Raw genomic sequence first — 11,927 nt, 5'->3', positions numbered from 1 at the left:
ACTCAAGGTCTTTTAGTTTATGAATTCATGTGCTATGGTTTTATTCAAGAAAGGCATCCCATGAAATAAGTCAAAATATTTTTGTTACACAGAAAGCTTCTACTGAAAACTTGAAAACAGTAAATTAAACTGTTAAAGAACTGATATGAATAAAGATATAGTATGCTATTAATTAGATATTCATCTGGATGGTAGAATGTAGATGAGTCTGCCTTCTTAAACATAAAGCAATAAATAAGATATAGACACGCATGTTGTAGGAAAAGGCAATGGCAATATTTCGTATGTTTATTTTAGTGTTTAGAAAGATGATGTTAGAGCAACCTCATAAATAACAACCAAGACGACTATTAGTGTTTTAATGTGGTTTACTCCCAGTAAACAAGTTATTATAGTTCAAATATAAATCTTAAGGAATGGGGCAATGGTTACTAGTGCCAAGAAACTTTTACAGGAAAGAGGAAAATAATATAATTAGAACATTTTGTTTAAAACAGGATTTTAAAAATACTACTTCGGTGTTTTGAAAGCATGTCGCTGATGACGATTACAAGATTGACTACTGATTAAATAAGAGATTGTGGAACACAGAGATCTATAGCTTTTGCTATCTGGGACTGCTAGGATGAAGGACATTTCACCTTTATAGCACCAGATTCCTGCTTTGATAAATGAGGGGTTTTTTTTTTCAGATTGCTAGGTACGATAGAATAACCCAAACTGTTAATTTCTACACACACTGAAATTCAGTGGGAGAGAGCATAGGAAAAGGCGTGGTTTAGGACCCAGAAAGCCTCGTCAGGCGGTACTTGTGCAGATCACTGGGAGACTCTAAAAGGGTCCAGTTTTAATTCTGCCTCTAATCTCTGCAAGAGCCGCGCTTCTCTCGCCGGCTCAAGGTTGGGTTGATCCTCACCGTGGCTCTGGATTTTCGCTCGCTGTTCCCGCCAGAAACTATGTCGCCGGTTCCTTTGCCATGGAAGCCGTACGAGAAAAAGTGATTTCCGATGCTCGAGCCTGAGATCGCGGCATAAAGGACGGGGGTACAAAAATGAAGACGTTGATGGTAAGTCAGCGGATCCCGGATCGCCGCGAGGACTTGAAACGAGGCCATGAGATTCGGCGTGGGAATTGTTCTCGGGTGTTCTCGGATAGGATCTCGGGCAGGCTGGATTTGTAATTTCAGCCGGGGCTTTGGTGTGCTGTCGATGGGCATTTTGTAAAACCCGCAGGAAGAGGCGAATAACTTTCCGCTGCTTGCCTTTCTTTGGGAAGCGGTGGCAGCGTCGGGATCGAGGGGTTGGCGGGGGAGAGGAGTCCAGCTTGAAATGCAGGGATGTGGGTCTCCCTCAGTAAATCCTAAGAGTGGCGAGGATAAGATTTTGGTACTTTGGAGCAGCAGTCTCTCACCTAGCATTTTTAAGGCTCTCTCTCTATATTTGCCTATATTCACGCCTTAATTTTGGAGAGAGAAAGAGGGTTGCAAATCTATAGATTCAAAACGCAAGCCAAATTGAGAGGTCGGCGGGGATGCCAAAGGAAAGGTAGGCGAGCCCGAGAGGGGTGTGGATAAGAAAAAGGGCTAAAGAAGCGGCGGAACTAGGAGGAGAGCGGGCAACGCGTTGCAACCTCCAAGTGCACTTTCCGCGTTTTGCTTTGGAACTTGCAAAAGGCTGAGCGTAGGCGCGCGGGGTCTTTCCGTCCCTCAGGCAAGAATTGCAAACGAAGGCGATGGGGCAACCTTCTTCCCCGCGCCTCCTCAGCTCCCCTTTATTCCGAATTGATCAGAAAAACAATTTTAAAAAAACCCTTCAGCCCTTCCAGAAGGAAGTCCAAACTTCCACAGCCTGAGAGCCGGCTTCACCAAGGGGCGTGCGTCAGGCTATGCGCGCTCCTTCGGCAGCCTGACGGAGAATAGATAAGGGGGGGGGAGAGAGAGAGACAGAGAGAACAGGCACCCTCGCGGACAATTCAGCCAAGCCGACAATTCAGCCAAGCCGGCCAAGAGCCCGTCCGGGTGTTTGCGGCATTGCCTAACTGCGGGGAGGGGGCAAAACCGGCGGGAAATCCGAGGCAGGCAGGCGCCGCTGCGAGTCGCGCGAAGGAGAGCCGCGGGGAGGGAGGCTGCGGAGGTCGCGGAAGCTCCGCGGGAGATCCCGGCGGCCGAGCAGCGTTGCCTTTGCCGCCGCAATCCCGCTATGCTGGTTGAGGTCCAGCGCTTTTTCCTCGCTGCCTTTGCCTCTTGCCAGCTCAGCCCTGACCCGAGCTGTGTCCAGCGGGTTCTCAGCCTCTGCTTGCCCCTCCCTCCCTACAGCGCCATGGGTTGGCTGTGTCTTTAGCGCTCACCACCATGTGCACGAGCGTGCTGCTTATGTACGGCAGCATCGGGAGCGGAGGCGGCGGCGGCAGCAGCGCTGGCAATGACGGTACCGGCGGCAGAAGGGCCTTGAAAGAGCAAGTCCAGCAGCAGCAGAAGCAGCAACAGGTGGCGGCGATCACCCCCTTTCAGAAGCCGGAGAGCCAGCGGCGCTTGGGCACTGCCTCCCCGCCACCCTTTCCCGGCCTCGCCGACCGTCCTTTGGAAGGCTACATCAGCGTCCTGGATCACAAGGTGAGCGCAAAGAAGCGGTCTGCCGCGGAGGGAGGTGCCAGGCGGGTGATTGACGTTTGAGATTGAGCTCCTCTTTGCTTCCCGCTTTAAGGAGCGAAATCGAAGGGGTTTTTTGGGGGGGGGGAGGGAAGGAAAATTGCAAAGGAGACCAAAAGGTCAGAAAGGAAAGACGGTAGGCACTCTGCTCTTTGTAGCGTGGCAATCGGGAGTGGAGGTTTCAAATGCACCGTGGTCTTTTTCTGACATGTTGACAGCTAAAGAGAAGTAAGGCTGTGGGATGTTTTTGAACGGTTCCTCTGTATTCTGGATAATTGCAATCTATAAGAATAATGTTGGTTTCAACAGCAGGCTTGAGAGACTCTAAAGAGCAAGCACATCTCTCCCACAGGTTGTTGCAGTTGTTTAATTTGGTAGCCATGCTAGACTGGTTTTGAGCTAATTGACAAATAGTTTACAGCATGTTCTATTTCTTTGGAAATATTTGCCCTGCTCTCAAAGGTCAAGCAGATCTTAAATTATCAAAACTCATAAATTGCTTTGATCATTCTGCTTTGCTGGAGCAGTTCTATAAAAAGAGGGCAATTTTTAAAGAGGACATCTTACTTTTAAACATCATTTATGAGCCAAAATAGAAAGTTTCTGCTACTTGGAACATCTGTGATACGGATTTTTGTTTTATTCTTTGATAGATTTAACACTGTCAGCATTCAAGACATTAAAGAAAAAAAATAATTTACAATTACGTGTCTGTTTAAAAAATAAATTGTACATTGGACTGATTAAGAAGCCAGGGTGAGTGAGTATGTGGAATAGTTTTCTGTGTATTATTCCTAAAATAGTCATAGTGAAAAAAAAACCAAAAAATGGAGACCTAGTCTAGTTCAGAAAACTTTTAAGATACAATTTTTATGTATTTTACTTCATTTTGAAGAGTTCAGAAACATGTTCTGTTAGTGCAGTAAGTGATGCTAAAAAGGCTTTTTTTTACAATTTATATCCTCTCTGCCCTCAAATAATTTTAAAATTTCAAAATAAAGAATAATAAAACCTACATACATTCATTACATTAATGTATCTCTTGAAAGTAGCTATATCCTAGTTCTAAGGCTCAGCAGGAACCCTGAATGATACAGCTGCTTTTTTTTTAAGTACCAGGTTCATGCTGTCTTCTTTCTATATCGCCTCTTCTGAATCATTTTAGAAAACTGCATAACCAAATTATTTGCCCTGCTAAAGAGTTCAGAAAGAGGAGTTTAACCGCTTGTATGCCATTGCCAGAAAAACTTCCCCATGCTTCTCCCTTCTGTCATTCCTCCTGTGTTCATAGTAAGCCCAACCAGTATGGAATTCCCAACCAGTAAGAACTGCTTATTCCAGTGTTTGTGGAGTGTAGCATCAATACCTTTCTGCAAGCAGTGCTTTTTTTATGGATTAGTGTTTTCTTAGCGCATTCATTTGCAGTTAATGTATTGTTTTAATCTTTGCTACAGAGGTGGAATGTTTTCTGCTTAGAGTTGGCTACAGTTGAAAGAACCATGTATGCCTAAGAATTAAAGCTAAGTAATAGTCTCCAGGGGTCAACTAGACATAAGGGCATCTTTTATTATTATTATTATTATTATTATTATTATTATTATTATTACCTACAGTATTATACCTATGGTCAACCTAAGGATTTTTATGTAATTTCTAATGATCAGTAAATGTTGCCCATGGAATAGTAATGCTAATTTAAATAGTTATGTTTGTGACTTTAACTAGTGTTATTACTTCTTGATACAATGTTCTGAGGTTGAGTTATCTTTTGATTAGTTTTGTTTCTCTTCCTGTGGCAGAATGAAGCTTTAATTATTTATTTCCTGTCATTCTATCTTTTCTTTTTTAAAATGACAAAATAGTATTTTTTTAAAAAAACGACAACAACCCAATAGCAACCAAAAGCAAGAAAATCTGTAACTCGGACTATTCTCCATTTCAGAAAAAAAAAAATTGTCTTAACTTCATTTTGCTCCTTTAGAGAGTTTGGTGAGTAAATAAAACGTTTGCTGTCACTAATTCTACCCTCAATCTCAGCCCAAATCAATAGGAACAATATGATTGGTAGAAACTACAAAAAAGTTCATTTAATCAAAGAGTACCTAAAAGTATTTATGTTAGAACTCATCCTGTAGATTTTGTCAATAAATCAAATAACATGGGAGAAATTCTCAGAAAATATTGGAATTAAATGACACCAATCACGAAAGAATGTATATGTTTAATTCAAAGCAAGAGGAAAGAATAGTAATTCCAGATAAAAGAATTAGTCTAAAAATAATGGTTCTGGAGGTTATGCCTAACAAACCTTACAAACGGAGGATATGGTGAAAATTGCAACATTCCATCCCAATTTAAGCTGTTTTATTATTTATATTTATAGCAAAGTACCATAATTACTGTGAGTTAACCTGATCATATTTCAAATGTCAGCAGTTGCATCAATCTCTATAAGTTTGATCCAATGAAAGCAGAGTTGCTTTTTTCACAATGAAACCTCAGTGTGAGTAATTTTAACAAAAATGAGTCAGTTTGTACTGAAAAAACAAAGTGATGCTGAGATTTGCATGTCTCTTATGTAGAATTCATTTTAAAAGGAAATATTAGTATTATTCCTTAAAGAAAAAACTCTCTTTATCCTAAATGAATTGCCATATTTCCTCATTCCAGATTTTCTATTTCTTTAATGAATCAGTATTTAAAGAACTGGCAGTAAAATCACTTTCCATAGAAATTGTTTTGGGGAAAGAAATTCTTCATATATCATATAAGTTAAGATAAGCATTTTCAGTAGAGAGCATACTAAGCAAAGTTCCGAGAACTTATATTCTTAAATGCATTCACTGAATAAGATAATCAGTATATAATATTTAATTAGAAAGCAATGTTATGCGTAGAAAGAGTATTGCAATTAAATGTGTGATGAAATGTTTGAAAATAGTTTGTACTTTCATAGTCTTCCATGGGATTGAACAACACTGTGGGTACATCATTATTTTGTGTAAATCAATGAGAGATATTGCTGGTATTTGAGAACAAAGAATATAGTCTTTATTCTGTTCCATGGAGACCGATTTGTAACAGTTATAAAACAGAATTTGAAAATCTATTGAGAGTTGCTGCTTCATCTCTTTTCTGATACAAGATAAGTCCATTACTTAGCCAGTGATAGAATATATCACCTATTCAGTTCAAGCCTCACATCAATTCAGTTTTACTCTGGAGCATGAAAATTTTTCAAATATGTTATAATATTGAGTATATTAATCCAATGTTTGCTGGATAACAGATCTAACTTTCAAGAAAAACCAATTGAGATATATTTGTATGGTTATAGATCATTTTCTCAAACTTTTCCCAATCTGTTTACTATTGGTCCATTAATATTTGTTTATGAGAAACAAATAGTTTTTGTTAGTGTTTTCTTAAATAGGAAAAAAAAATCCTGTCAAAGCATTTTAAAGAAATAAGTAGCAAGACATTCCTTGCCTTCAAATGGATATAAACGATGTAGCATAAAAGGAAAAGGATTTTGGACAAGGCAAACTAAATGTCCCAAAGGTATTTTTTCTGAAGAACTGAAGAACCATCTTGGATGAGAAGTGAAACATTTTCATAGAAAACAAAAAAACAAGAAAGTCCTTTGGAAAAAGCTCTTTTGGGACAACCATGACCTGGATGATTGAGGATCTCCATAGGCATGTGGCAAACTGAATTTTTTTTTTAAAGAAAAATACAGATTTTATAGATACCAACTGGAATAAAAACTGTTCAAGAGAAGGAATCAGTTGTTACTCATGGTATTGTAATCAAAGGAGCGCCTGCTTCCAAATTTTCTGTGTATCTCTTTGAGCCACGAAATATGAATTGCCATGTGAAAACTAAGTTAGAACAATGCTTCATGAAGCTAAAATCGGCAACTGATGGAGTATTGTTACTTCTTTCCTTCTGGGTAATTATTTCTCCCTTTTTATATATAGCTCAAAGGTGTGAACATACCAAATACTCCTTCCTCCTCCTATTTTCCCAACAACACTGCGAGGTGGGTTGGGCTGAGAGAGAATGACTGGTCCAAAATCACCCCGCTGACTCTCCTGCCCAAGGCAGGACTAGAATTCACAGTCTCCTGGTTTTCTAGCCTGGCTAGAAACTGGCTTTTTAATAAAATAATTTGGCCATAAATTTGTTGTTTGTAGAAGCTGCAAACAGGCTTTCTTTTGGGGGTCACTTGATACTGAATTGAATTAGTTCTGTTTGGGGTAACCTCATTTAATTTAGAATTTAAAATTGATTATTTTTAAAAGTAGGAAAATATTAAGGGATAATTATACCCTGGAATCAATTATTTTATACTTAGTTACAGGTTAGTGTCTTTTACAGAGTCATGCAATCTTCCTGACATAATATGAATGTCCCTCGCCATCTATAATGTTTTCCAGTTTTCCAGAGTGATCCACTTCCAAGTATTAATTAGGACCAAATAAATCAATGATGCAATCTTTGATAGGTTTACTTGAACGTAACTTCATAGAACTTTGAATAGTCCATATACTTAGGATTGCCACTTGTGTTCACTTTAAAGAAATATATCATATTTTACAGATGGAAATTTGAGGGTTCCTTAATGAAATCATTTTGATTAAATTTTACAGGCAAATCTTATATTTTAGACCAATTACATAGCTTGAAATCTAGACATCATTCCTAATCCTGCTGAGTAATTGGTTTATGCATGACAAAAAAATTCATTTTCTTATATGTCAAACCAATAAAAAAATACCACTTGGAATATTACTGTCTAATTGGTAGCTAAAAATATTCATTTCCCATTGTAACATGTGATGTTCTGTTATGTGGATTGTTTGAATGAAAGCCACTGAAAAAAAATGAGGCCATTACATTTTATGAACTGTTACAATATAATAATTGTAACATATATGCTTAATGGTGGCAGCTTGGTAAATCCTCCATCAGACTTGAATTTTTAAAAAAGCATTGATTAAATTTATCAGAACTTGAAATTAAACTAAGTGGCTGAGTTGTGTATAATGCTGAAAAGCTTTGCCCAGCAGTGTCTATCTGCAAAGTCATTTTCCCCTCCCTCTGTGGCTTCCCATGCACCCTGAAAATCTGTTATAGAGAGGCAGTAGCTCTCATGTGTATATTAGGGAAAAGAAGAAAGAAAAAAGTCCTCTCATGGAATAGTAAACAAGATATTATCATACCCTACTAGTTAATTGCAGAGGTTCAGGTTTCTCAACCTTGACAATTTTAAGGCATGTGGACTTCAACTCCCAGAATTCCACAGCATTGCTGGCTGTGGAATTCTGGGAGTTGAAGTCCACATGTCTTAAAATTGTCAAGATTGAGAAACACTGGCAGCTGCTTAGCACTGGCTGTTAGAATATTGATTACTTACTATTGTGTTCTAAATGACCATGGAATTACTTAATCATGAGCCCTCTGCCAAATTCTTCATATGCTGCAATCTTCTTTAACAACATAACTTCTTTCGAGGTTTATGGATAAGAGAGATTGATAAGTAATGTGTTTACTGTGGATGGAATTGGTTACTGGAGAGAAGATTATGGTTTATGGATAAGAGAGACTGATAAGGAATGTGTTTATTCTGGATGGAATTTGTTATTGGTAAAGATTTAAATATGTATAAGGGAATTTCAATGTTTTAAGAAATGTTTAAATTTGTGTTTTGGAGGGAGTTTATAAAGAATGATGGATAATAATATAAGTATGATATGAAAAGGTTCAGAGTATATTATAATGTGTTTAATGATTGAGTTTTTTTTATTATTATTATTTTTAAGAGAAGATAACTTGTTTAATTAAATGCACTTAGATTTGTTTAGGATTTATATGTTTTTTAAGTTTTTTTTTGATAGGAGAGAAGATTATGGAGATTGAATGAAAATTTTAGATAAGAAGTTTAAGTTTAAGTATTTAGTTTAAGTATTCAAAAGAGTATTTAGTCTTAATGGTATAATGAATGTTTATATATTTATTTTTGTGTTTTAGGATAAAGAAAGAGGGAGAGATTAGATTTTATATTGTAGGTATAGATATTTAAAGAAAGTAATGTTTAAATTTGTGTTTTGGAGGGAGTTTATAAAGAATGATGGATCATAATATAAGTATGATATTAGAAAAAGTTTAAAGTATATTATATTACAATGTGTTTAATGATTGTAATTACTATTTTTTAGAGAAGATAATCTGTTTAATTTAATGTATTTAGATTTGCTTAGGATTTATATGTGTTTTAAGTTTTTTTTTGAAAAATTTTAATCAAGCCTGTACTCAGCTCTGGGAAGGTTGGGGGAGGGTATGGGAGGTTTGGGGAGGTGGGGGAGGGTATGGGAGGGTGGGGGGGGTCTGGGGAAGGGATTTGTTTTGTAAAATTTAAAAACTTTCAATAAAAAAAAAAAAACAACGTAACTGCTGACCGAATACAGGGAACAACTAAGCATACAATTGCTTCACTGCATTTCCAGTTGTATAGGTCCTAATAAATCACTGAGACCCTTCTGTTTTCATTTAAAATCTTAACCATGTGACCACAGGTGTCTTTTTGTTCTCAGTAGCATTATTTCCATTATTTCTCTGAGATGGAAAAATGGTATTGCCAGGTTCACTTCATTTAGGTTCTTCTTGTTTAAACTTTCACTCTGTATTAAGTAATATTCTGCCAGTATGAAGAAGAAATGGAACCAAGTTAGAAGATTGTATCTTTAGCTGAATGTCAATTCTCATTTCATAGCAAAGCAGCTGTCAATCCTGACTTGGCCCCAACACTATCATCTTTATTCATTATTGGCATAATCAACATAAAAATATAATTGGTGTGCTTTGCATTTATAATTTCTTGTGGGCAATCATTTCCTATCTAGAATCATATCTGTAAACATGACAGATTTCTTATTTGGGTTATTTGAATGCAAAACAGGGAAACTTTTCCTAGCAAGAGGGTTGCTTTGAAGGTAACTTTAAACTTAAATGCCATTTTTAAAGATGGATTAGTATGTGGTAAAGTGACACAATTAAGTGTGTGATCACATCTCTCCAGTACAAGTGGAGTCACCGGTAGCAGTCTATTGAAGAAGCCTGTACGTACAATTCAGAATCCAAGGCAGGGAATATGATCAAGGCAAGATGCCAGAATACATCATTTGACAGCAACAAGGTGAAGTAGAGTCCACATTAGTCTGATATAAGAGCAATATCCCAGAGACTCTACATAATGTAGAACCAGTTCCCATATTTCATCTTGCTACTATGTGGAAGGAATTTCATATTATTCTCTAGTGGCTAGCCTGAAAAAAGTGTACACTTTTTTCTCCAATAGCAATAACTTGTGTGTATCTTGCTCCATTCCCCACTGTTTTAATTGTAAATTATTATTATTATTTATTGTTTTAATGATTACTGGCTTTTAATGTTGGTAAACCACTCAGAGTCGCTAGGTGAGATGAGTGGCACACAGGTCTAATAAATAATAAAATAAAATAAATTGATGTCATTAGTTCAGTAATGCTATATACCAGTGATTCTCAACCTTTCTAATGCCGTGACCCCATAATACAGTTCCCCATGTTGTGGTAACCCCCAAGTGGGTGTGGCCACCAATAAGAGGAATTAGGACAGCTAGAGAAAAGGGAAAAAATGGCGGACAGCATGGTTTGGCGACCCCCATGAAATGGTCATTCGACCCCAAATGGGGTCCCGACCCACAGGTTGAGAACCACTGCTATATACACACACTAATCAGGAAATTACAGGCAGTCAGCCAGGTACATCATACATCTGAGATAAAATGTTATTCTAGATAAATTCATAAGTCGTGGTATGGCTGACTCATATCTACCTATATGTCTTGGAACATCCTAATTATTGGAAATGTACAGAGGGGAAAAAATGAAGTTACAGGTAGTCCTTGACTTATAGCCATTCATTGAGTGACTGTTTGAAGTCACAATGGCGTTGAAAAAAATGACTTATGACTGTTTTTCACATTTATGACTGTTGCATCATCCCCATGATCACGTGATCAAAATTGGATATCTTGACAACTGGTTTATATTTATGATGGTTGCAGTGTCCCGGAGACATGTGTGAGATAGATTATGTCAGTGATGGCGAACCTTTTAGAGACCAAGTGCCCAAAAAACGCGCCCACCCCCGCTCTATGCCCCACCCACCCGCATGGCCACCCACCACCTCCACGGTTCACTGCAGCAGATCACTCAGGCAGCCCAGCAGTGCCATGGCGGCCACACCCTCCACCCATGCCCCGCAGCATCATCTGCGTGTGACAGGGTGTGAGGGCAGAGTCTTGTCCCTGCTGCCTGGCAGGCATGCCCTTGGCTGTGCTGCTCTGCGTGGAACATGCTCGGGGCAACTCTCCTCTGGGGGGGCTGCTGGTGAGGAGAAGGGGCTGCGGCGGGAGGTGGGGCTGGAGTGATGGTGCACATGCCCACAGAGAGGGCTCTGAGTGCCACCTCTGGCACGCGTGCCATAAGTTCGCCACCACTGGACTATATAATTATAAATGATGCATTTTGACCATTATGAAGTTTACAGTTTTTTAAAATACAGGTAGTCCTCAACTACAACTGAGCCCAAAATTTCTGTTGCTAAGTGAGACATTTTGTCCCGTTTTATCACTTTTCTTGCTACATTTGTTAAGTGAATCACTGCAGTTGTTAAACTAGTCACATGGTTGTTAAATGAACTGGCTTCCCCATTGACTTTGCTTGTCAGAAGGTCGCAAAAGATGGTCAGAAGGTCAGGACACTACAACCATCATAAATGCGAACCAGTTGTCAAGCATCCAAATGTAAATCACGGGAATGGTGCAGTGGTCATAAGTGTGAAAAAATGGTCCTAAGTCACTTTTTTCAGTGCTGTTGTAACTTCAAATGGGCACTAAATGAACTGTTGTAAGTCAAGGACTACCCATATTGTTATCATTTTGCTCTTAACATGTTGTTTATGTTAGCCTACATTATTTAATTCATGTACAAATGATGGCTAACTCTGCCTACAGCCAGGAGTTTCATTCTGACTGGCTAAAGGCTGACTCAGTCTTCCATCCTTCTAAGGTCAGTAAAGTGAGGACCCAGATTGTTGGAGGCAATATACTGACTCTAAAAACCGTTTAGAGAGGACTGCAAAGCACTATGAAGCAGTATATAAATCTAAGTGCTAGTACTATTCTACCTAAGTCTATCTTAGGGAATTTTTTACAAAGTCATTTCATAAAGAG

General features: G+C 38.4%; 1 protein-coding gene across 4 annotated transcripts in view; it reads left to right on the top strand.

Moving 5' to 3' along the window:
- The first annotated feature begins 664 nt into the window (after positions 1-664).
- Positions 665-11,927, top strand: part of ST6GALNAC5 (ST6 N-acetylgalactosaminide alpha-2,6-sialyltransferase 5) — a 91,223-nt gene continuing 79,960 nt past the window's right edge. For all 4 annotated transcript variants that reach the window (XR_005558325.1, XR_005558326.1, XR_005558324.1 and 1 more), the window contains exons 1-2: positions 665-1,066; positions 2,315-2,611. Coding sequence is in view for 1 of the 4 variants with exons in the window: in XM_039356683.1 (XP_039212617.1) it covers positions 1,052-1,066; positions 2,315-2,611 (312 nt within the window). In the remaining 3 variants the exon portion in view is untranslated. The remainder of the gene's footprint in view (positions 1,067-2,314; positions 2,612-11,927) is intronic.

This window comes from Crotalus tigris, unplaced genomic scaffold (genome assembly GCF_016545835.1).
Source record: "Crotalus tigris isolate CLP2741 ecotype Arizona unplaced genomic scaffold, ASM1654583v1 scf7180000018826.840336, whole genome shotgun sequence".
NCBI lineage: Eukaryota > Metazoa > Chordata > Lepidosauria > Squamata > Viperidae > Crotalus > Crotalus tigris.
The sequence above is the reverse complement of the archived record's forward strand: the minus strand, read 5'-3'. Positions and strand labels throughout refer to the sequence as shown.